This window comes from Typopeltis vanoorti, chromosome 3 (genome assembly GCF_054136105.1).
Source record: "Typopeltis vanoorti isolate ZY-2024b chromosome 3, IOZ_Tvanoo_1.0, whole genome shotgun sequence".
Lineage (NCBI taxonomy): Eukaryota > Metazoa > Arthropoda > Arachnida > Uropygi > Thelyphonidae > Typopeltis > Typopeltis vanoorti.
The window spans coordinates 78,474,802-78,500,570 of record NC_143551.1 but is presented as its reverse complement, the minus strand read 5'-3'; the positions used below and the strand labels follow the sequence as shown (position 1 = coordinate 78,500,570).

Below are 25,769 nucleotides of genomic sequence, written 5' to 3'. Positions count from 1 at the left end.
CACATTAAGGTTCTGTAATAGACTATTCACCTCCACTTCATTCATCACAATTCCCATATAAACTAATGGTTCCTTCATTTTTTCAACGTCACCACCTGGATGATATACTTTTGCAAAGTGCGCGCTCAGTAACTCCACTATATCGACTGGTTCAGTGAACTCTTTACCATCGTCATTCCTTAAAATCATTTTGCCATGTACAGTTTTTTTCTTGCTTGCAGCATATTGAAAGAACTGTTTGGGATTCTCTTTTGCTTGCATAGCTAGTTTCCTTTCATAATCGGCTTTTGCTGTTTTTACCACACTCGTTACCCTCCTAGCCTGTACTTTATACCATTTGTGTGCCTGCAGGTCACCCCTTTCTTTAAATTCCCTCCATAGTTGTTTCTTTTTTTGCAGCTCAAGCTTAATGGTGTTATTCATCCATTTAACCCCTCCTTGTTTCACTATTCGGACCTTAGGTATACAATCAGCCATAACCTCCTGTAAATGCTCTTTGATCACTTCCCATGCTCTATCGACGTCCAGCCCTTGCAGTTGTACATGCCATGGCACTGATCCAAGCAATCTCCTAAGCTTGTCATACTTGCCAGCACGGTAATTCCACATATACCCTGTCTTAATCACAAATTTCACACCCTTAGCCACCTCCCAGGTCAAGACCTTATGATCACTCTCACCAATAGGTGGCAACATGGTCATATTCATTACAGTCAAATTCTCAGATACTATTACCAGGTCAAGCACTCTCACACCCCTAGTATTTTCAATTACATGCTGTTTCAGATAGTTATCCCTTAATAATTGAATAAAATCCATTTCCTTCCTCACATGTGTCCTCTCCTCCTTCCACTCAATGTTACCATAGTTGAAATCCCCCATAATAATTACCCTCCTTCCACTCATTTCATCAATTTGTTTATGCATACCATCTCCACCATCTATTCCATCACCTGGTCTATAGCAGCACCCAACTGTATATTTTATTCTGCCAGTATCAATCTCACACCAAATAGCCTCAAATGAGCTCCTTTCACTATCCTGCAATACTTCAATTCTCCTTGGCTGCAGTTCATCAGCTATCATCAATAACACCCCTCCCCCAATTTTATTCTCTCTGTCCCTCCTAAACATACTATAACCTACACATTCTATCCCACTAACTATATCATCTTCCGTCAGCCATGTTTCACTAATGCCAATAACCTGTGGCCAGGAAGAGCCAATCAAGGCCAAAAATTCTTCCTTCTTGTTCCTAATACTCCTGGCATTAGTATACATGAATTGCAGTGTTCCCTTTGTCCGACCCTTATCTTGATGCGTTATTCTAAATATCCCATTCCCATTTTTTTCCTTATTGCTGGCTCAGGTACATTATATACATTTTTACACTCAACTGTCTCACTGATGTCTGGATATCCACTTCCCCCCCTCCTTGGTAGTTCTAGTTTCCCTGGTTCTGCACATCCATTTTCACTTCATTCAGCAACACTTTTTCCAGTCTCCGCACACCAAGTCCATTCAAATGCAGTCCATCCATCTTGTATAAGTCCTTTCGCCCATCAAACTCATTCCACACGTCCACAAATTCCACACCACACCGTCCGCATTACCTGTGCATAATATCATTTGCGATTATGGCCCTCCTTCTAAACTCCTCTCTGTCATACCGCGGTAACAGACTCACCATTCTAACTCTGTCACTCTTTTCTTTCGCTACCTTTAACAATACTTTCAAGTCCTCTCTCATAAAAAATTTATCACCTTTCAATTCATTCGTACCAGCCACAATTGTTATTTCTTTCACCCTCTGTTTTTGCACTCTAATGCTCTCACTTACATCCTTAAATTTCGCACCCGGCAAGTACGATTTAGTTACACTCCCATCTATTACTCCTCTTAATAACGAGTCACCATACAATACTCTCTCCTTCATTTCGGAAACTCGCCCACGCTGTTTATTTCCGTTAGCCGAATCACTCTGGAAAGAGTTTTGCAGGTGCTCTAATTGCCGCTGCGCATCTTGTATCACTGCGCGCAGCCTAGCGATCTCACTTCCTACAAATAATTCCTCATTTTTTTTATCATTCAAACCATTTTCTCTTTCTGTATAATTGCTCTCACTCTTTCTTAGATCACCGCTCACATTGCCATCTTGTACACCGCAATTCCCTATCGAGCCACTATTTTCACTCGCATTCTGGCTTTCTTCAACCATAACTGTCTCACAACCTGACACATACTTCGACTCCTCACTTTGCATACACTTTCTACACATTCTCCCACCACTATCACTTTCAACCATATTACATATTATTCCACTGAATAATATGTATTATTCAGTGGAGATTGCATTTTCTATTGGAATTCATCAAAACTGTTCTGTTGACCTTGTCAGCTTTCAGTACTGTGAAGCTTTTATCCTGTTTAATATTTTTTTAGAGCTAGTCAGCCCTTTTTTTTAATGTTATTACTAGATGGTTTTGCTTTCAAAAGTACTGAGGCTGTTTGGATGCAAAGAAAATATGCAACATTTGTTTGATATTAACTAGGTCTACCTACTCACTGATGAGACCTCAATAAGGGTTGAAACCGGTCTGGGTAGTGACCTTCTCTCATAATGTAGAACAGTAATACAGCTCCTAGGAGCTAAGTTCGCATTATGGGTAAATATCAAGAATAGTGATCAGAGCTTGCTCCACCTTAGACATGAGTTGCCTCAGCTTGCACTACCTTAAGGGTCAGTTGCTGCAGTATCCAGGTATTTGCTTACGCTTGGAATCGCCGAACTTTATATAGTTTCTACTATATTCGGCATGAAACTCTTTGAGTTTCTCATTCGGCTAAGAAATGATATGGGATGTAATATTCCTAAACTTAAACAAGTCATATGTTGCCGAATTGAAGCCTTTGGCTCTTCATATATATCTAATAATTTGTTGCATATTTTATATGCAATGAATATCTGTATTCCTACTCAGTCATATTGCAAATTTGAACATTGTGAAAGGATATTGAGTTTATAATCAGACAATCTACATGGGCACTTGTCAATGACTATTTGATTATGGGGTAATGTCATAGAGACTTTCCCAATGATTAGGTTTCATGGTTTTTGTTTTTTTTTATTCATTCTTTCTTTGCTGACTATTATGTACTCCAAATTTTCATAAGTCAGTCTATCTAAAAATTGCATTATGCTTTCTTCAAATTCCAAGAAGAATATTTTGAAAAAAGGAAGGAAGGATTAACAATTGCCTCTTTCCTTTCTCCTTTGTCAGCAAATCTGTTCATGGAGTGGTTTGGTTCAGATGTGTCAACATCATATTCATCATTTGGACCAGCTCTATTACCCAGTTAGAAGTATGTCTCATGTACCTTAATAATCTTTGCCCTCTGATTAAATTTACTGTTGAATTGCAGGTAAACAGGTCTTACCATATACACTTGTAGAAGTATCCCAGCAAAAACACTCAATTTCTTGGTGTATAGGATCAAATTTTCACTTTAAGGCAAATACAGGCATACTTTGGTCATATGACAGGTTAGGTTCCAGACCACCGTCATATAGCAAATCGCTGCCTTTTTTTATTTTTACTTGTATATGTATGTAATTGGTTTAATAATATTTTTAAGCAGTCATATATGTGTATAAATGATTTAAATAAAACAGTTATTTATGTCAGATAGACAAAAATTTTTGAATAATTTTTTCAAACAAAACAGTTCTTGAATAGTTTGGCTTAAGAGGAATGCCAACCAGTTTAGTCATCAAATTACACCATTAACAGTTTTTCCATTTTGGCAATAAAATTGTTTATGTTTACAGATAACTGTAGTATTGAGTAGTGCAGCACTTTTCACTTCACAAGAACTTCAACTTTGTTTTTAACAACTATAACAATAGTAGTGTGAGGTACATTTATCCTGCGACCTCTCTCAGTGTTTGATATACCATTTTTTTTTTCCTTCCATTATTAACAAAGATAAAATAATAATTTTAAACAGTTTATAATTCACAGTGAAATACCAAAACATAGAGTTACAGTGAGAAACAATGTGATAAACAAACTGAATCCATGAAAACTGTACAGTACATAGATTGTGAGGCAGGGTATTACTGTACTGGAGAATTCATGGGAATATAACAAGGATCTGTATTTAAGTTTTGTAGATTTGGAAAAGGCATATGACAAGGTGCCAAGAGAAAAGCTGTTCAAACTACTACAGTTATATGGTATAAATGGGATGTTATATAGAGCAATATATAGTCTATATTTGAGTTGTAAGTTAGCAGTTAAAATTTAAGAAGGTATAGGAAGATGGTTCGATGTTAAATCAGGTATGAGACATGGATGCATATTATCTCTGTTGTTATTTCATCATTGTGTATGGATCATATGAAAGAAAGCGGCATTAAACCTAATATCAAAATTGGAGATGTTAACATTAGCTCTTTGTTTATGCAGATGATGTTATACTGGTACATAAATCTAGTACATGTCTGCAGGATTCCCTGACCAAATTGAATAATTGCTATAATAAATTTGGTGTGAAAATCAGCAATAAAAAAGACGTTGATAAGTGCAGAAACATCAATTGCATCCTGAATAGATCATCTATAGAACAAGTAAACATTTTGGTGACACAATCTTTAGCAAAGATGGCAAATTAAATATGGAAATAGACAACACGATTAACAAAATTGTTATGGTAGGAAGTCAACTAAATAAATTCATATGAAATAAGAAAGCAGTTAGTCAAAACACTAAATTAGCTTTATACAAGATGGTGTTTTAACTTCCAGATCTGAGAGCTGGGTTAGAAATAAAACACTTGATCAAAAACTGGAGAACACTGATATGAGAGTTTTTAGAAAGATTAGGGGAGTGAACAAATGGTTTCAATGCAGTGTCATACTAAAAACGAGGATATTGAGAAAGAACATGACATTATTAGCATTCGGGAATGTGTTAATAGCGTTAATCTCAGGTGATATGATCACTTAAGCAAATTGGGAGAGGAAAGGTTAGCAAATTAGGTTTTCTCTACCAGAATGGTGTAAAAAGATTCAGAGGGAGATCAAAATCTGGGTGGATTGATAACAGTAAGAGATGCCTTAGAAGACTGAAATATACGATCTGATAATACTGGAATCTTTACCAATAACAGATTAATTTGGAGGAAAATTGTCAATAGGAAGTTAGTAATGGTGTAATGTTTCCACATAATACTATCATAATATACTGTACACCTCCTGAAGGTATTCATTAATTTGATGATGAAATGCACTGATTTAGACAAAAATGGGACCATAATATTTTCTGTTTTAAATTCCACATAATACTATCATAATATACTGTACACCTTGTCTAAATTGTTGATAAACTGCCCAATCCAAATGAGGTTTGTCTTCATTGGATACATTTAAACTATTAGAGAGAGTTAGTAAACGATTGTAGAAATCAGCAACACTTTCTTTGTCCTTCTGTGTAATCCTCTGCAGCTTCCATAAATTTGGTCCAACACTCCTCCGTTTACAAAATTGAGATAGTAAGGCTTCTTTAAATTTCTTGTACTCAAATGTTTCTCTAAGAATAGGTAGATGAGAAAAAATATGTTTTAGCTTTACCAATTAGCTTGTTTCTAAGTAATACCAACAACTGAAAGTCTGTCCAACCTGCTGTTTCTCTGAGTTTCTCAATATAAGTAAAAAAGGATAACACATCATCAGAGTCTTCTCCTGAAAATTGGGGAACTACCTGTTGGGGATTCACACTTCTAAAAAATTCACTGTCTTCCATCTCTGAATTTGAAGTAACAGCCATTGTGATAAATGGAGTATTAATTCAAATAATATAATCTTTTAATTTCAAAAAAAAAACTTTATCTTTGCCTGATTTCTGATTACAACCAGTTCATTGTGATCTATTCAATTTACTTTCTAAATTTTCAGGGAGCAATTCCACAATTATTATTACCAAGTTAAATTAAATCTGTTAATTTACAGCTGTTAAATTACTTTCGATCAATTAAATCACATCCTGTCGGCTGCGCCATTTGTCGTGACGTTGTTTTCTTCATGTTGTGTTCGAATCCGCCATCTTGTTACAAGTCACTTTCATAAATTAAAACACAATTAATTGTAAATTGATCACTCATCCAAGGGTAGAGAAATTTCTATTATACTGCGCCACTCTATCCTTAGATAAGTCTATATGAAATAGTAGGATCAATTTAAAGTTAGTTAGCAGTCTTTTCATTCATTCAGGCCGAAGTATTTATTTTCTTTCTGGGATTCCCGCTAGATTCGAATTTTTGTGAACGGTGCAGTAAAAAGAAATTCAGGCAAATACAATAGTTAGATTAACAAATGAAGCATTTAATATAGGTCATATAACACATACATAAATATTACTTCTAATTTTTATAGCAGAAACAAGTCAAACATTAGGTCAAGTTAATCACATTAACACAATCTCCTAAGTCTTCACATGCACTTTCTCAGCTTCTGGGTTACAAAGTGTCTACACTTAAGTAAATAAACAGAACATCCAATCTAGTCAGTTTTCACACAATTCTCAGTCATGCTATAAGTTCAAAATATCACAGGCACAAATAGCTGAAAATATTTTTCAAACAATTCTTATCTCCAACTCTCATTCACGAAGAGTTTGCACAGTTAAAGCAGCGTTAAGCATAGCGTAATTAACACAATTCTTCAAGCATTGAAATAATACGCTATGATAAACCTTACCGGAAATAGTTCCTAGTACATCATTTATGTTGTGAGCAAACTTTTGGAATTTATTTATCTTACAAAAAAAAAAAATCAACAAGACTTATCCACAGTTATACTTAAAGCACTATCAAACGCACTTCAGAATTCTAGACTTCAATTACTGGGTACTTCAACTATCGTCATTACCACTCATAAATTAATTAAAACGCTGTGAGGTTCCTTTTAGGGCAAATCGGAAATAAGCCACAATTCTAGAATAGCCGGGTTCATTCAGAATTCTTCCTTAAACGTCCAGCCCTTTATTTTATCCGATTGTAGCATTAATTTCCTTTCTATTATTACTGCTGATTACACTTTCAGCTAATTATAAAGTTCGTTTCGTCCTTGCTCACTTATAAAAATTATCCACTTAACTCCTACCCTTAAGAACCTTTTATTTACTTCTACTTCTCTAGTTTATCTCCTTGCTACCTTTTACTTCCAAAATTCCGTTCCGACTCCCTTACTTCGTATACATTTTCTTCTCTATCTTTAGTCCACGCTCCCTTCCACTCGCGCTCGTTTATTTCACGCGTCTCTATTACAACTGATAAACGTAAACATTCTCGCGAATGTTACATTAGGCTATACATCTACATTGAGTTATTACATAATGTTAAGCTTTATACACAAAACAGGAATAATTAGAATATTTGCTTTTCAATAAATGCGTAGTTAAATTACAAATATAAGTTCTTACAATATTGACATAACAATAAATAAAATAGCTTAATATTTAATACAGAATCTTATTATCATTAACACATTCCTTTGAATAAATAATTAAATATTTGATATAATTAAGGCAGTTATATGATATCAATAATAATTTATGTTATTTACATTAAATAATATTTACAAATTTAGCTCTTCTGACAGAAAATCATGTTGGATTCTGAAGCAAATAATAATTACTCTAATCTCTACATAATCAGAATCCAACAGCAGCATCAGTCCCAACCACCTACTTTCTGCTGTTGAACCTACTGTGCAGAGGATACAGTTTGTGGCATGCCAGGAAGGCCAGTACATTGAACAGTACAGCCCATGAATGCATAATAGAAGTGAATAAAAATGTGTTTTTTATGCTTGTCACTTTTCTCCTCCTTACACGCACAGAAAAATTACTACATTCACGTTCGGTATATCATATAGTGAACCTGGTGGTGGTGTTTTTTTTTCCCCCTCAGATATTGCTTCTGCATGACACAAGTATTCTTCCAAAGTTTCATAGTATTTGGATCACCGGGTGGTGCTCCACAAGGCCTTCAACAGGTATACTTTAATTTTGATTATCCTAATATATTGTTTTCCAACTTTAATTTAATAATGTTACGGTTTTATATATATATATATTGATATAGAAGAATATACTTTAATAAATAAATTGGTATTAATAAACAGAAAATTTTTGTAACCTGAAAAATCGATCCCCTCTGTCATTTTTAGACACGCCAGTACATAAAAGAATTTATCAAGCCTGGTATGACAATGATTGAAATATGGTAAGTTAATTATACAGCAACTTATTTGTTTTTGCATTGCATTGATTTTTGTCATTTCAACATATTGACATCAAGAAAGTAAAGAATACTATCTTAACCAAGTTACATACATTATTTTCAACATTTTTTGGTGATGCACACTTTAATTTCTAATTTTGCTTATCTTGAATCAGGTGTTGTCTGTCCTTTCCTACAGTATTGAATGATGTTCCTTGTGATCATGTTCAGTATCAGACTTTCAGAACATTAAACACTGAGTGCAGAATGTTCCAAACAAAAGTGTTTTCTTAACTGTTTACTTTTAATATTATATTAAATATTTTCAGGTGGTGCTTAAGGGTCAAAGCTGTATAACTGAGAGGAGACCTCCACATAGTCTTTAAAGGAATACAGAAAACTGACCAGCGCTTCTGACCTAATGTCCAATCCTCACCTTCTCGTGGTGCACCCTGTTGGGTATCTATCTGGATACTGAACGAATGAGGATGGGCTGCCGATTTGGGATTTAGCCGACTGGCAATTTTGGTTTAACCTATTGGTTAAACCAAAATACAAAATGATGGTACAACTGACAAAATTTCATGTCTGCTGGGGCGTCATCCGGTTAAAAAATGCCCCCGTTGTTTTCACAAGGGAACCAGAGTGAACAGCGAAAACTCAGCTACTGGAACAAATCTGAAAACATACCTCAACTCAACATCACTAGAGTTAAAGATCGGTACTATCAGCATAAGAAGCCTGAATGGCAAAGAAATGGAGCTAGCTGAGGAATTATATAAGTACCAGATAGACATAATAGGGGTGACTGAAACAAAAAAGACAAAAAAAATGATGCGATCTTTCTGAGCAATAAATACAAAATTTCATATATTCAGTCAATGACAATCAAGGAAAAGAAGGAGTAGCCATAGTATTCAACACAAAATACGAGGCTCATCTTCTTGAATGGCAGGCAGTGTCAAGTAGAGTGACGTGGGCAAATATCAGAATGGGGAACTGACAATGAGACTTATTTGTACCTATGGTCCCACAGAAGGTTCTACTAAGGTAGAAGTGGAGGAATTTTTTAGGCTCTAGAGAAAGCCACTGACACAATGGAAAAGTTGGTCCTTGTTGGGGATCTAAATAGCAGAGTAGGAAGTGATTGCCAGACATACAAAAATGTTTTGGGAAAATTTGGAGAAAAGAGCAAAGATAATAATAATGGCAAATACCTGTTCGATTTCTGCTCAGGACATGGACTGGTTATTACTAACACCATGTTCAAACATAAAAATGTGCACAAATTCACATGGAGAGAAGAGGCAAGGAATAAGAAAAGTCTCATTGACTATGTTATTGTTGATAGTGATGTTTTCTCCCTGGTGCAGGACACCAGAGTGTACAGAGGATTTGAAATTGGAAGTGATCACTATTTAGTCTTGAGCAGGATAAAATTGAATCTCATATTGAAAAGAATAATGTGTAAGAAAGTTTTAAAGCGAATAAAAGCTGAGCAGCTCTCAGATGTGAACTGTAGACTAAAATACACAAAGATTATTGAAGGAAAAATGAAAGAGTTTGAGAACAGGAACCAAACCTGGAGATTCAGTGGCAAGCCTTGAAGAAAACCCTGATTGATTCAGCTAGAGAGGCATGTGGTGAAGTTGTCTGCAAGGATAGAAAAATTAGACCTCCATGGTGGACACAGGAAGTTAAAGAGGCAGTGAAGGAAAAGAAGAAAGCATATCAAAAGTTCCTGGCAAATAAGTCAGCTTATGCTCTTAGAGAATACAGAGACAAATGTAAGAAAGCTAAACACCGTGTAAAACTCGCTAAACAAAAGTCATGGGAGGACTTTGGCAAGAACATGGAAAATAAATATCAAGAAGGTGGCAAAATATTCTGGAGGTTGTTGAAGAAGCTTAGGAATGGAGGAAAGGAGTTAGAGATGATAAAGGTGTCATGAAAACGGGAGAAAAAGATATCCTTGAAGTATGGAGTAATTACTTCGAAAATTTGCTAAATGAAACAAGCAGTGATGACAGCACAGTGATAAAAAAAACACTGACCAGGCATGCAGTCAGGAATCCATATCCATACTTGAAGTACAGAAAGCCATCAGAGGCTTGAAATGTGGAAAGGCAGCAGGAGTAGATGATATTCGACCAGAAATGCTGAAGTATGATGGCATAAAAGTCTTACATGGCTGCACTGCATAGTTCAGAATGCCTGGACAGAGGGACGAATTCCCAATGATTGGAGTGGAGCTCTCATAGTACCTATTTTTAAAAAGGGAAATAAAACTGAATGTGAGAATTACATGGGTATATCCCTACTGAGTGTTCCTGGTAAGATATATGCAAGTATACTTGAGAAACGGTTGGGAAGAATTGTGGAAGAAAAGCTTGATGAAGAACAAGTTAGATTCGGGTCAAATAGAGGCTCAGATCTTCACTTTACGACAAATAGTCGAGAAATCATGGGAATATAACAAAGATCTGTATTTAAGTTTTGTCGATTTGGAAAAGGCATATGACAAGGTGCCAAGAGAGAAGCTATTCAATACGCTACAGTTATATGGTGTCAATGGAGCATTATATCAAGCAATACTTAGTCTTTATTTCAGTTGTAAGTCAGCAGTTAGAATTGAAGGACATACAGGAAGATGGTTTAATGTTAAATCTGGCGTGAGATAAGGATGTACATTATCCCCTCTGTTATTCATTATCTATATGGATCACATTATGAAGGAAAGTAGTATTAAACATGATATCAAAATTGGAGATGTTAATGTCAGCTCTTTGCTTTATGTGGACTATGTTATACTTCTTAATAAATCCGCTACAAGTCTGCAAGATTCTCTGACTAAATTGAATAACTGTTGTAATAGATATGGTATGAAGGTCAGCAATAAAAAGACAAAGACAATGAAAATAGGCAGAATCATTGAAAATGTCAACTGTGTTGTGAATGGAGAACCTGTGGAACAAGTAAAACATTTCAGCTACTTATGCACAATTTTTAGTGAAGATGGTAAATTAAATTTGGAAATGGACAACAGAATCAACAAAGCTGGTATGGTGGGAAGTCAATTGAATAAATTCATATGGAATAAGAGAGAAATTCGTCGGAACACTAAATTAGCCGTATACAAGACAGTGTTCAAACCAGTTTTAACTTATGGATCTGAGAGCTGGGTCGGAAGTAAAACACTTGACCAAAGACTAGAGACCGCAGATATGAGAGTCCTGAGAAAGATTATAGGGGTGAACAGATGGCATCAATGGCAATATCATATTAAAAACAAGAATATTAGGATAGAACTTGACATTGTCGGCATCCAGGAGTGCATTAGCAGACCTAATCTCAGGTGGTATCTTAAACAGAATGGGCGAAGAAAGATTAGCGAAACAAGTGTTCTCTGCCAGGTTGGCATGAAAACGACCCAGAGGAAGACCAAGATATAGGTGGATTTATACAGTACAAAGCCTTAGACGATAGAAATATAAGATCTGGTAATGTTGGAGTCTTGACAAATAATAGACTGATATAGAGGAAAATTGTAGATAGGAAGTTAGTAATGATGTAAATTTTTCATGTAGTACTATCATATCTTGTACACCCCTTGATGGTACATGTCAGGAATTTGATGATGATGATGATTATTTTCAGTTGATGGCAGTCAATGATTACACTTTTACAACAATTGTTCTATTACTTGTGACAATGAAAATCATTGTTGGCAGTGATATCATTGTCCACAATTATATTATATATGTTTTCTGATTTTTCAATGTAAGAAATATTTGGTGCATAGTATGAGTCTTTTTACTAAAGCCAACTTTACAAATTGACGTTTCTTCCTTAAAATCTAGTTTTCAAGAATGAAAATAATTTATGCTTTCTGAACATCACCTTCTAAGTTCAGAAGGTGATAGCATGATAATACAAGTGAGAATACAAATGAAGTTGATAATACAATAGTCTTTAGATTTAAGTGACATGTAAACCTGAACAATATTCAGATGATTAGAGAGGTTGCAATTACATGTACTCTGATCATATTTAACCAGATAATTAACAGTTGCTAATCATGGTTCTATTTTTTACCCATCTCCCATGGCATATTAGGCTCAGTGACCTGTCATGGCCAAGTAACTTAGCTTTTAGAAACCTGATTACTTACTTAAAGTTTTTTAAACTGCAACCATAAAACAAATGGTGTACTCAATTCATTAAGAGAAAGTCATAATCCTTTGGGTAGACATCAAATTAATTGTATTAATAATATCTTATTTCTTTTCCCCTTTCCTGGAGAAAAGAAATAAGAGGTTAACTAAATGAAATAGTCTAAAGAAAATTCTGTGCTATCGACTTCTTTCCTGTGATTATGCATTACAACAGTTCCATTATAAATTAATTCAGCATTCAAAATGAATTGGTAGCCTCTTATTTTAATCTTCCTGGTGACAAGTTTTATTGCTGCATTGAAGTTATGGTTTACATGTTAATATTTATGTATATTTTTCTGATCTTATAGTCTCTCTTTTTAGATCATATGTTAAATTCCTCTAATTTCATTTCTAAAAATTGGGAATTTAAAACTTCCACTGAAACCTAGTTAATTTCAGTGTTCCTTCTCTTAGTACCAACATATCTCTGGTAGACACTAGAATTTTTATCTCATGACATTCCTATATACATATTAATGTTTTCAAATTTGCCATACAAAACATATAGCTCAGTTGGTAATAATTTTTGTTTGTTGAAAATCTGAGTTTGAATCTCATCTAAGATGTGTACAATTTTTATAAGAGCTTTTCATGTTTAGGTGGTAGAATTTTTTTTTTTTAACCTGTGAGACAGATATCAGCCAGGGAATATGTAATACATGCAGACATAGAAAGCTATGCAGACAGGATTAATTGTCCTATTGTAGCCTTAATTAGGTTTCTATAAAGCCCAAGTTTCTTGAGTGTGACTGACCATTGAGCATAATACCTAAAGGTAAGGTGAGATATATAAACAATTAGAAATAACTGCCAATAACTAAGTAAAAACACATTTCTTTTGGTTGTAGTTCATCGTGTTTGATTAGGAAGAGATAAAAAGGAAGTGGAGCATGCAGTGAGAGGTGACAGACTTGCAAACATACTACTTCTCTGTGTAGGTAGTATGTTTGCAAGTCTGTCACCTCTCACTGTATGCTCCACTTCCTTTTTATCTCTTCCTAATCAAACACGATGAACTACAACCGAAAGAAATGTGTTTTCTTTTGGTTGTGAAATCAAACACTCCTGAATATATAACCCTTTCTCACAAAAGTCCTGATATAGTTTGCCACCACCCAAGTGATAACCTCATGGTCAGTTTCACCAACTGGTGGAAGATGTGACACTTCAATTTACGACAATAACTTTTGATTAGATATCAAACCCAAGACACTCAATCCAACTCAAGAAATTCATTCTCTTTGGTTCCTGATGCACTCTCTTCATTCTGGTCTGTATTATCATAATTGAAATCGCCCATAATGATCACAATTTTCTTATTAGCCAGACCAATTTGTCTAAGCATTTCCTTCTCACTGCCTTCCACATTACCAAGTCTATAGCAACACCCCTACTAAACATTTCATCCTGTTCACCTCTATTTCACACCATACTGCTTCAAAACCACTGTCATTGTTTGCTCCTTGCTCCTTGTCACTCTAGATGGGCACAATTCCTCTGTCATCATCAATAACACTCCTCCAACCTTTTGCTTTGTCTGTCTTCATGAAAGGCTACATGTCCTCTCCATCTCTATTTCTGTCAGAATGTTATCCTTGTTGTGTCACTTATATGAATAATTTTGGTGTGAATGAACACTACAATTTCATTACCCTTGTTTTGAATACTTCTAGCATTTGTAAACATACATACTAGCTCATTTCTGTCTCTATAATAAGTCCCACTAACCCCACTTTTCAGATATGACTCATTTACATCTCCTCTCATCCATTCCTCTCTATCTTTGCTGATATTACACCCCTCCCACAGACCTAAATGTCACCCCCACACATCCTTGACTATTTTAATCCTTTCTTGCTTGTTATTCTTCTGTTGTCTTTTCATTTTACTTATTGTATATTATCTTAGATTTCCATTTGCCCTTAAAGGTAACTGCTTTCCATAGTCTGATTTGGACTTCCTTGCCATGGCTGCCACTCTCCTAACCTGCTTTTTTATGCAGCTCTTGCTTTAATCTTATTCATCCATTTATCTCTCATATGATTTATTTCCCTGACTCGTGAGTCAGTTAGTTAAAGCTGCCTTTAGATATTATTATGTGACACCTCCAGGGAGTTCAAAGACTCATTGAGGGAGAGTGTGCCAACAGCATCGAACGATTATACCTCCCAACTACTAACTGCGCTCAAACTTACTTAACTTTTTGCTTGAGCCATTAGTAGCAGAGGCTCTACCAATCGACCAACCTTTTGCTGGCTTTGACTACTTTCCATGTGCTGGTGATTCCTTTGACCATGCAATTTTTCTTTCAAGTTATTTCTTTTAGCTGTTTTCTCAGTCTTTCATAATCAACCTGCCTTACGACTCCGTGCACAGCTTTTTTATTCAAAGCTATCACACAATTTGCCACCTCCCCAAGTTAAAATTGCTTGATGATCACTCTCCATTTGAAGAGACAAAACAGTTAATTCGATTTATATACAGATTCTCAATACTATTACTAGATTCAGCATTCTTACTCCATAACTCCCTTCCCTCATGTGCTACTTAGGTTATTTATCCCTCAGTAACTATAAATCCTCTTTCCCTCATCTGGCATGCTTTCTCCTCCCTCTACCCTGTACCTCATAGTTGAGATCACCCCCATAATGATAGTCGTCTTGTATCCATATGATTTGTTCTCTCTATGCAGCAGTCCCTACCTCACACCAAACAAGATCAAATTCATTGCTGTATTACTCATATAACTGTTTTAATTATTCTTCAGTCATTAGCAACCCCCCCCCACACACACACACCTTTTCTACATCTTTCGTGAATATGTTGTATTTGTCACATTTACTTTCTATAAAATTATAGCCATGTCTTGTTAATGCCAATTTTTGCAAAGACACTGAAATATAAATTCCATCCTGAATGGATAATCTATAGAACCAGTAAAACGTTTCAGTTCCCTAGGCACAATTTTTAGTGAAGATGACAAATTAAATATAGAAATAGACAAAAAGATTAGCAAAGCTGGTATGGTAGGAAGTAACCCGAATAAATTTATATGGAATAAGAGAGAAATTAGTCAAAGCACATAAAACTGTATACAAGATGGTGTTTGAACCAATTTTAACTTATGGATCTCGGAGTTGGGTTAGAAATAAAACATTTGACCAAAGACTGGAAACCACAGACATGAAAGTTCTGAGAAAGATTAGGGGCATGAACAGATGGCATCAATGACAATATCATATTAAAAACAAGGAAATTAGGAAAGAACTTGACATTGTTAGCATTCAGGACTGTGTTAGCAGAACTAATCTGAAGTGATATGATCACTTAAGCAGAATGGAAGAGGAAAGGTTAGCAAAATAGGTTTTCTTTGTTAGGAATTTGATAATAATGAACAATTCATTGTCTTTATTCTCTTCCTGATGTATCTCGTCCATTATTGAACTTGTATGATAACTAATTCAAGGAGCTCTTAAAACCTGACTAATTCAGATCTGAGTTGATTCATCCACCAAATTCCTTATCCCACTGCCACAGACATTGCTTTTCTTATCTGGCAAAACTAGTCATTTTTTTAATAATCATTTTTAGTCTTTCAAACTGTAATACATGTTAAAAAAAACTAATGGCATACATTTTCAGTGAGGAACTAGAAAAAGTAGCACGGACACTAATTGGTGAAAATGGACTCCAAGCTGGATTAGCATTTCCAACTGGTTGCTCCCTTAATAACTGTGCAGCTCATTATACCCCAAATGCTGGAGATCCAATGACTTTGCAGGTGGATGATGTATGTAAAATTGATTTTGGAACTCATATTAATGGTAAGTTTTTATTTTTTAATTTTGTTTTTTGCTATTTGTAAATTATTTGTATACTATACAAAACCTTACATAGGCTTATATAAGGAAAATGTTCACCATACAGATAGATTTATTTTAGTTGAAAGGAGAGAGTAAATTCATTAAAAATGTCAAAATGTGTGTGTGTGTATATATATATATATATAAACTTACCATAACATTTTTTTTATCAAACTGGGACATTTTGGGGAGTTTGCTCAAAACAGAAAGTAACGCCTTCTACGCTAAGTACTTATGATTCAAAATGCTAAATAACGGAGTGGTTAACAAAAAACAACATTTCGTAGTAATAATTTTTAATTACTCTTAACTGAACATAACTTATTAAAACGTTATTAATATTTATCACTAGCGTGAACTTTGTTTAAAAATTCTTTATTTTTAATCGTGTTGAAAAATTCACTACAATTTAGTTCACTATTAAGTTTGCATCACAATACAGCTTTTACTGTTGATTCAGCCATTCTACCTCTTTCTTCAGACCATATGTTATTCATTATTGAGAATATCCTTTCAACAGGTGAAGATGTGCCTGGCAGGCTGAAAATGTATTCTATAATTTGGACAAGATTGGGCAATGAAATGTTCTTTTCTTTGAAATGACTGAATAGTTGTATCCATTTTTCTTTGCAACTTGTATTTTTCAAAATGTCATAGTTTGTCGACCAAAAAGCTTCTGCAATCACCATTTCATCAAACAGTTCATCTGTTTATTGCATTATTTGCAAGAGTTTCATTAATTTTTTCACCTAAAGCTTCAATTTCTGACCAAGTTAATTCATTGTTGTTTATCCAAGTAAAAGATTCTGCTCCACCAAAACTGTTTTCCCAAAGCTCAATGTAAGAAAGACATCAGTCATAAAATTTTGTAAACTCTTGTAGTATTGTATTAATACTTCCATTATTTTCCAGTATTCTAAAAAGCTTTTTTTGCTTCTTGAGGTATAAATTTATTATCACGCCTTTCCTCAAGATGTGTTTTTAATTTTCTAAGTTCAATGACAATATCTGTTGCACTCACTTTTGTACTTTCCATAATCAAGATAGATTTGTTAAACAATTTGAGTTGCCCATGCACAAACCACAAATACATTTCACCACAATCATTATCAAAGAACTGTTTTATCATCACCGGACAGTGTTCTTGTGAAATAAAATATGATTTCAGTCCCTCATAGATTTCAAGTATTCTGTCAATAGCTGGAAGTAGCAAAAGAAAACGGGTGTTGCCATGTTGAAGAACCTTTTTATACTCTACATCTACAAATTCATAGAACGCTTTTAGTTGAGTGACTTGAACCGTATAAATGTGGAAATATTTAAAAATTTTGACTACTAAAGCTTCTATTTCAATAGGTAGAACATCAACTGCAGTTTGAAGACAGTTGTGAATGATGTGAGCACCGCAACCAATGCCCACAATGTTTCTTCCTAGTTCCTTCTTCAATCGACTGTAAATATTGTTTTCTCCTTTCCGTTTTACACCCCTAAAGTTGGTATCTCTTATCAGTTATCTCCACAAAATCCAATAATTTTTTTTGTTATATTATGAGTTTCATAACTGACATTAAATGGTTTGTCAGTATTTCTGCAGTTTCACCAGGAACTGATTGAAAGTCTAAAAGTTTAACTTTTACTCCACAATCTGGTGCAAAATACTGCACAACACATGGCACGGTTTTAATTTCTTTCCTTTTGGAAGACTCGATTGATATCGTCACAAAATCTGTTTTGTTTAAATCTTCACAAAGTTGCTGAAACAACAGTGGCTCAATCACATTAACAATGACAGCATCACATTTTGTTCTACCCAGTCTAAACTTTGTTTCAAAAAGCTTTGATATCAATTTAGATGAACAATTGGAAGACTTAAAGCTGAGATTGTGAATAGCAACATGAAATACAAAAGTTGCTTCTTTAGTAGCTATTAAAAATTCTTTGTCACTTGGATCGGCACCTGTAAAATATGACAGTATCTTTGAGGAAGTTCCTGCCGCTGCTAGACTAGCCTTATGTTTTGCACATGTCAAGTGATTTTTTTATGTCCGAACGCCCACCATGAGCCACAGAAAATTCTGAAGAGCACTGTTCACATTTCACTTAGTCAATATGACCACAAACTTTTTTTCAAAAACAGATAATCCTTTTTTAATTCATCTGTAATTAAAAAAGGATTACCTTTTCTTTTTGGCATTTTGGGGTTAAATTAATTTAATGAAGTAAAAAAAATCACAAACACGCTGACAAGAAACACCGACTCGCAATCTAAACTCAACTAATAATAAATTTAGTTTAATTCTTTATCCAAGTGTGAGCAAACAGAGTTTGCGTCTGAAAGTATCTTCAGGACTGGGGTAAGGTAGTACAACACCGGGAACTCATTGCAAAGGTGGAGCAAGCTAACATCACTCCTATCCCAGTATCTCCCATAATGCAAAACACATCTCCTTGTGGATATGTATAATGTTATGCATTAAGGGGAGGACCACTACCCAGACTAGTTTCGACCCCCAGTGGGAGCCAGACCCAGACATGGAGATACCAGGCAGAAGCAATAGTAAGGTCATCTCTATCTATAGGAGTTGCCAAAAGGTGTGCCACCTTTTTTATTCAATTACTCTGGATTTAGAGAACGATGTTGAAAGTTTATTTTTCACTTGGTTAGACTAATAAATTTAGTTTAATCCTTTATCCAAGTGTGAGCAAACAGAGTTTGCGCCTGAAAGTATCTTCAGGACTGGGGTAAGGCGGTACAACACTAGCAACTCGTTGCAAAGGTGGAGCAAGCTAACATCACTCCTATCACTCAACTAAGATTGCGCATGCTCAACAGTGACTTGTGACACAGTGTACAGGCCAGAGTCAAAGTGGGGTATTCGTGTTGCCTAATCACCATTTTCCAAGGCTGCACTTTTTGAACTGCGTGTATATTCTGCACTTGTAAATTTTTACCAAATAACTGGGACAAAATGACAAACTGGCCAGGACCATTAAACTGGGACGTATGGTAAGCCTACACACACACACACACACACACACACACACACACACACTCACACACAGGTAATCCTTGTATAACGCAGTTCTTATACAACTCAGTCTACAAATTATAGTAACCCTTGTTGAACGCAGTACTTATACAACGCGGTTTCGATATAAGGCAGTCTACAAACTGTAGTAACCCTTTATCTTTTCATATATTTTTCAACGCGAATTAAAAATCAAATTTTATCTTCGTTAAATTTGCTTCTGCCTGTATCGCGCATGTAATTATAAATAGCAAATTTATATTAGGGGAAATACCTTTTAGCATGCATGTACGTCAACTGTTTACCGTGTAAAGTATTTATTGTTAAAATTTTCTTTGTTTTCTGCCAGGAAAGCGCATTAAAAATTATGAGTGTGTTAATCTCAAGCTGAGCACTTTATTTTTTGGTGAGTTACATACAATATGTAATGCTTTCTTTATGTAAAAAAAAAATATTTTTATGGTAATGGCCATTTAGAACACTTTTGCGATATGGTTGAAAACGAAATTAGTGAATTAATTGATGGAAAAATAGATTTAAATGAGGAGGAGCTGGTACAATTAATAGATGACGTCGAACCAAATAGCGGGGAAAGTTCTGTCGAAGATTCTGATTGTGATGAATCCGTTAAAGAATTCAGTTTAAAGAAATTAGCAGTAGGATTGGACTTGGCAAGAAAGTTATTTTATGGATAATCATCTCCCAATGGAGCACTCCAGAAAATTCACGAGACAATTGGATATTTGTTTAGCTCCGTATTATGAACTTGATAAAAAAAAAATTGCAGCATAGTGGTAAGCAAGATCTTATTACTGACTTCTTCATAACTAAACCAACCAAAGTATGCAATGAGAATTATACAAATGATGTCCAAGAGTTTTCAAGTGATGACGACGTCCGGCCACTCGTAAATAAAGAACATCTACGAAATGTCAGTTTTGAAGAGAGTGATGAATGACGATAAAAATATACACTTTATTTTATTTTGCCTAAACATTTATGTATTATGTGCAATGAAGTTTATGTACAATTTATAATTTTTTATAATTTTATACTATGTATTTGTTTCCTTAACTTACATGAATTACCTGAATTAAATAAAAATCTTTTTTGTTGGATATGTCATTGTTTATATAATCTTTAAAAAAACGATTTCAGAACCTAACCCTACTGTTTCTATGTGACCTGAGTCTCGCATAACGCAGCATTTTTGTGGAACCTAACATCCGCGTTATATGAGGGTTACCTGTGTGTGTGTGTGTGTGTGTGTGTGTGTTTTCAACAAAACTTACTCAAATGTATTTAGGATATTTTGCAAAATTTTAAATTTATTTAGAAGAAAAAATAAACTGAAAGTGTTTAAAATTAAACTGTTGAGTTTCTGTAGCTAGAAAATTTAATAGAAAAAAAAATGATGTGAATCTCACCCATAAAAGGTTTCAAACTTATAGTGCATTAGTACAGTGGGTGGGCTAAAGTTAGATATAGGAACTACTCTAGTACAGAACATTTTGAAGACACTGTTTGCTGGAAACCTGATATAAGAGTGCTGAAATTCGTCTGCAGCTGAATGACATTCACAAACATATATGCCTACAGTGCAATTCAAACTAATAGCCCTGTTGGTTGTCGAGTAGAAGCTTCATCCACCTTACTAACCAGATATGATGAGGTGGAATTAAGAAGCTGAGAATATCAGAAAACACTGATGCATGAACTCTTGGCAGTTGTAAGTACATATTAAACTTATTGTTTATTTAACATATTAGTTCAGTTCCTTGACGGTTTCCACACACACACACACACACACAGTTGAGTTAAAAATGGAGAATAAGATTACTGCTGGTTGCATCATTCAACGGTTTTAACCTACTTCATAAAAAAGAGTCACATTAAAAATAATGCCTTGTATTGTAATCAGGCATCGGCAACTTCATTCTATACGAGGGCCAATATATGATGAGTGGTAGTGTCACGGGCCGCACACTTTTAAACAGAACTTGAATAAAAATAAACTGCATTTTTTTCAAGGCAATAGTTACATGTATTGAATTACTATATTTGCTAAATCATTTTACTACTGGAAGAACAATATGAAATACTTGATTGATTTAAATATAAGTTGTTAAATTAAATTTAATTACATATTCCTGGTTTTTTTACATGTATCACAACTTAATGAGAACACTGTTGGCATTCATGTGCGGCAACAAGTTCTTCAAAGTTGATTTTCAACGATGATGACGATATTCATAACTGGTGCCAACTAACAACTAACTGATAACCTGAAGGTGGTCATCAGTTAGTTGGCTTCTTTGTGACGATTTAACTGCCCTCATAGTTGAGAAAGTGCATTCACATATGTATGTACTTCTAAACATTGATGCAATTCACAAGCTGAAATCACTCGATGCAGGATGTTTTTCCCCTTGGTACCAGTTTCCAAAAGTCAATGCCTATCTCCACCCTTGACTGGAAAAAGGGGTCACTTTGAAGGTTACACAACTCCAATTTAATTATTTATTGTTAAATAATGTCCGTTGTGGCCGCATGTCACTGAAGTTAGAAAATCGCTTACTGAATTGTGTCCCTGTAACTTCACGTTGAGTTCATTCATGTGGCATGTGATGCCTGTTAGAAAGGCGAGTACGCTGAAGATCACATAGTTTTATGATTAGTTCTTTGTTCTCGTGTTCCTCTAAAAACTGTTTTATTTCCTTTCTCAAAGCAAAAAACCGTTTCAAACAATTCCCTCTGCTTAGCCAAAGTATTTCTGTGTACAACACTAAATCGTAATATTCTGCCTCCATTTCTGTTAGAAAAGAAAGAAACTTGTGGTGTGTCAAGGCCTAATTTCCGCCCTTAATTAGATTCACACACTTCATTACAGTTTTCATAACATCCTCTATCTCCATTTTACCACACAGAGCCTCCTGATGTATAATGCAGTGCAATATACAGGGCAATTGATTCCAGCCTTCCTTAGTAAGCCAACTAAGCTTGTTTGAGTACCACGCATTGATTTGGCGCCATCATAGTTTTATGATTAGTTCTTTATTTGTTCTCGTGTTCCTCTAAAAATGTTTTATTTCCTTTCTCAAAGCAAAAAACTGTTTCAAACAATCCCCTCTGCTTAGCCAAAGTATTTCTGTGTACAACACTAAATCGTAATATTCTGCCTCCATTTCTGTTAGAAAAGAAAGAAACTTGTGGTGTGTCAAGGCCTGACTTCCGCCCTTAATTAGATTCACACACTTCATTACAGTTTTCATAACATCCTCTATCTCCATTTTACCACACAGAGCCTCCTGATGTATAATGCAGTGCAATACAAGGCAATTGATTCCAGCCTTCCTTAGTAAGCCAACTAAGCTTCTTTGAGCACCACGCATTGATTTGGCATTGATCTGTCACAATAGCTTGAGATCGTTGATGTCACCAGTACCATTTACAACCTTCATAACTGCATCATAAATGTCTTGACCTTTGGCTGTGTTATGCAATGACTGTAATGCTAGTAGCTCTTCATTAATAACAAAGTCTTTGGAAACAGTTCGAATGAAAATTAGATGTTGAGCTGTATCTGTTATGTCAGTTTATTCATCCAGAGCCAATGAGAAGTAACTGAATCTGTAATAACACTTTTTAATTTATTTAATATGTGAAAACCTATTTCCTCTACTCTTTTTGTTACAGTTTGTTTTGATAGTGGGGCGCTTTCAAATTACTCACTGGCAATTTTATCTTCCCCAAATGCACGTGCCATTTTCACAGAACAGTGTTTTACAAATTCACCATCAAATAATGATTTTTTTTTTTGCTTTTGCTATCTTTGCGCTTACAAAGTGGCAAGAGTGAGCTTTTTTTGTATTGATGTTGGTTTAGTAAAAATAGATTTCTGAACACTAACCTTTCTCTTCAAATTACATACAATTTTAGCACATACTTGCGTATTCATGGTATTTAGCAGCATCATCATCATCATCATCAAATTCCTGCCATGTACCCTCAAGGGGTGTACAGGATATGACAGTACTACATGAAAAAATTACATCATTACTAACTTCCTATCTACAATTTTCCTCCAAATCAGTCTGTTACTTGTCAAGACTCCAACATTATCAGATCTTATATTTCTATCGTCTAAGGCACTTTGTACCGTATCAATCCACCTATATCTTGGTCTTCCTCTGGGTCGTTTTCCTGCCAACCTGGCAGAGAACACTTGTTTTGCTAATCTTTCCTCTCCCATTCTATTTAAGTGACCATACCATCTGAGATTAGCTCTGCTAACGCATTCCTGGATGCTGACAATGTCAAGTTCTTTCCTAATATCCTCATTTTTAATATGATATTGCCATTGATGCCATCTGTTCATGCCTCTAATCTTTCTCAGGACTCTCATATCTGCGGTCTCTAGTCTTTGGTCAAGTGTTTTACTTCTGACCCAGCTCTCAGATCCATAAGTTAAAATTGGTTTGAACACAGTCTTGTATACAGCTAATTTAGTGTTCCAACTAATTTCTTTCTTATTCCATATGAATTTATTCAATTGACTTCCCACGATACCAGCTTTGCTGATTCTGTTGTCTATTTCTATATTTAGTTTACCATATTCAGTAAAAATTGTGCCTAAGTAGCTGAAATGTTTTACTTGTTCCACAGGTTCTCCATTCACAACACAGTTGACATTTTCAATGATTCTGCCTATTTTCATTGTCTTTGTCTTTTTATTGCTGACCTTCATACCATATCTATTACAACAGCTATTCAATTTAGTCAGAGAATCTTGCAGACTTGTAGCGGATTTATTTAGAAGTATAACATCATCCGCATAAAGCAAAGAGCTGACATTAACATCTCCAATTTTGATATCATGTTTAATACCACTTTCCTTCATAATGTGATCCATATAGATAATGAATAACAGAGGGGATAATGTACATCCTTGTCTCACACCAGATTTAACATTAAACCATCTTCCTGTACTTCCTTCAATTCTAACTGCTGACTCACAACTCAAATAAAGACTAAGTATTGCTTGATATAATGCCCCATTGACACCATATAACTGCAGCGTATTGAATAGCTTCTCTCTTGGCACCTTGTCATATGCCTTTTCCAAATCGACAAAACTTAAATACAGATCTTTGTTATATTCCCATGCTTTCTCGACTATTTGTCGTAAAGTGAAGATCTGATCCTGACAGCCTCTATTTGGCCTGAATCCAGCTTGTTCTTCACCAAGCTTTTCTTCCACAATTCTTCTCAACCGTTTCTCAAGTATACTTGCATAGATCTTGCCAGGAACACTCAGTAGGGAAATATCTCTGTAATTCTCATATTCAGTTTTATTTCCCTTTTTATATATGGGTACTATGAGAGCTCTACTCCAATCATCGGGAATTCGTCCCTCTGTCCAGGCTTTCTGAACTATGCAGTGCAGCCACTGTAAGACTCTTATACCACCATACTTCAGCATTTCTGATCGAATATCATCTACTCCTGCTGCCTTTCCACATTTCAAGCCTTTGATGGCTTTTTCTACTTCAAGTATGGATATGTATTCCTGACTGCATGCCTGGTCAGTGTTTTTTATCACTGTGCTGTCATCACTGCTTGTTTCATTTAGCAGTTTTTTCAAAGTAATTACTCCATACTTCAAGGATATCTTTTTCTCCTGTTTTCATTTCACCTTTATCATCTCTAATTCCTTTTACAGCACTCTTTCCTCCATTCCTAAGCTTCTTCAACAACCTCCAGAATATTTTGCCACCTTCTTGATATTTATTTTCTATATTCTTGCCAAAGTCCTCCCATGACTTTTGTTTAGCTAGTTTTACACACTGTTTAGCTTTCTTACATTTGTCTCTGTATTCTGTAAGAGTAAAAGCTGACTTATTTGCCAGGAACTTTTGATATGCTTTCTTCTTTTCCTTCACTGCCTCTTTAACTTCCTGTGTCCACCAGGGAGTTCTGATTTTTTTATCTTTGCACACAACCTCACCACATGCCTCTCTGGCAGAATCAATCAATGTTTCCTTCAGAGTTTGCCACTGAATCTCCAAGGTTTGATTCCTGTTCTCAAACTCTTTCATTTTCTTTTCAATAATCTTTCTGTATTTTAGACTACAGTTCACATCTGAGAGCTGCTCAACTTTTATTCGCTTTAAAACTTTCTTACATGTCATTCTTTTCAATATGAAATTCAATTTTATCCTGCTCAAGACTAAATAGTGATCACTTCCAATTTCAAATCCTCTGTACACTCTGGTGTCCTGCACCAGGGAGAAAACATCACTATCAACAATAACATAGTCAATGAGACTTTTCTTATTCCTAGCCTCTTCTCTCCATGTGAATTTGTGCACATTTTT

At 35.1% G+C, this 25,769-nt stretch overlaps 1 protein-coding gene across 1 annotated transcript in view; it reads left to right on the top strand.

Moving 5' to 3' along the window:
* The window catches only part of und (methionyl aminopeptidase und), a 219,942-nt gene that overhangs the window by 100,568 nt on the left and 93,605 nt on the right, over positions 1-25,769 (top strand). Inside the window, exons 6-7 of the mRNA XM_090415735.1 lie at positions 8,231-8,286; positions 16,143-16,324. Of these exons, the coding sequence (XP_090271861.1) occupies positions 8,231-8,286; positions 16,143-16,324 (238 nt within the window). The remainder of the gene's footprint in view (positions 1-8,230; positions 8,287-16,142; positions 16,325-25,769) is intronic.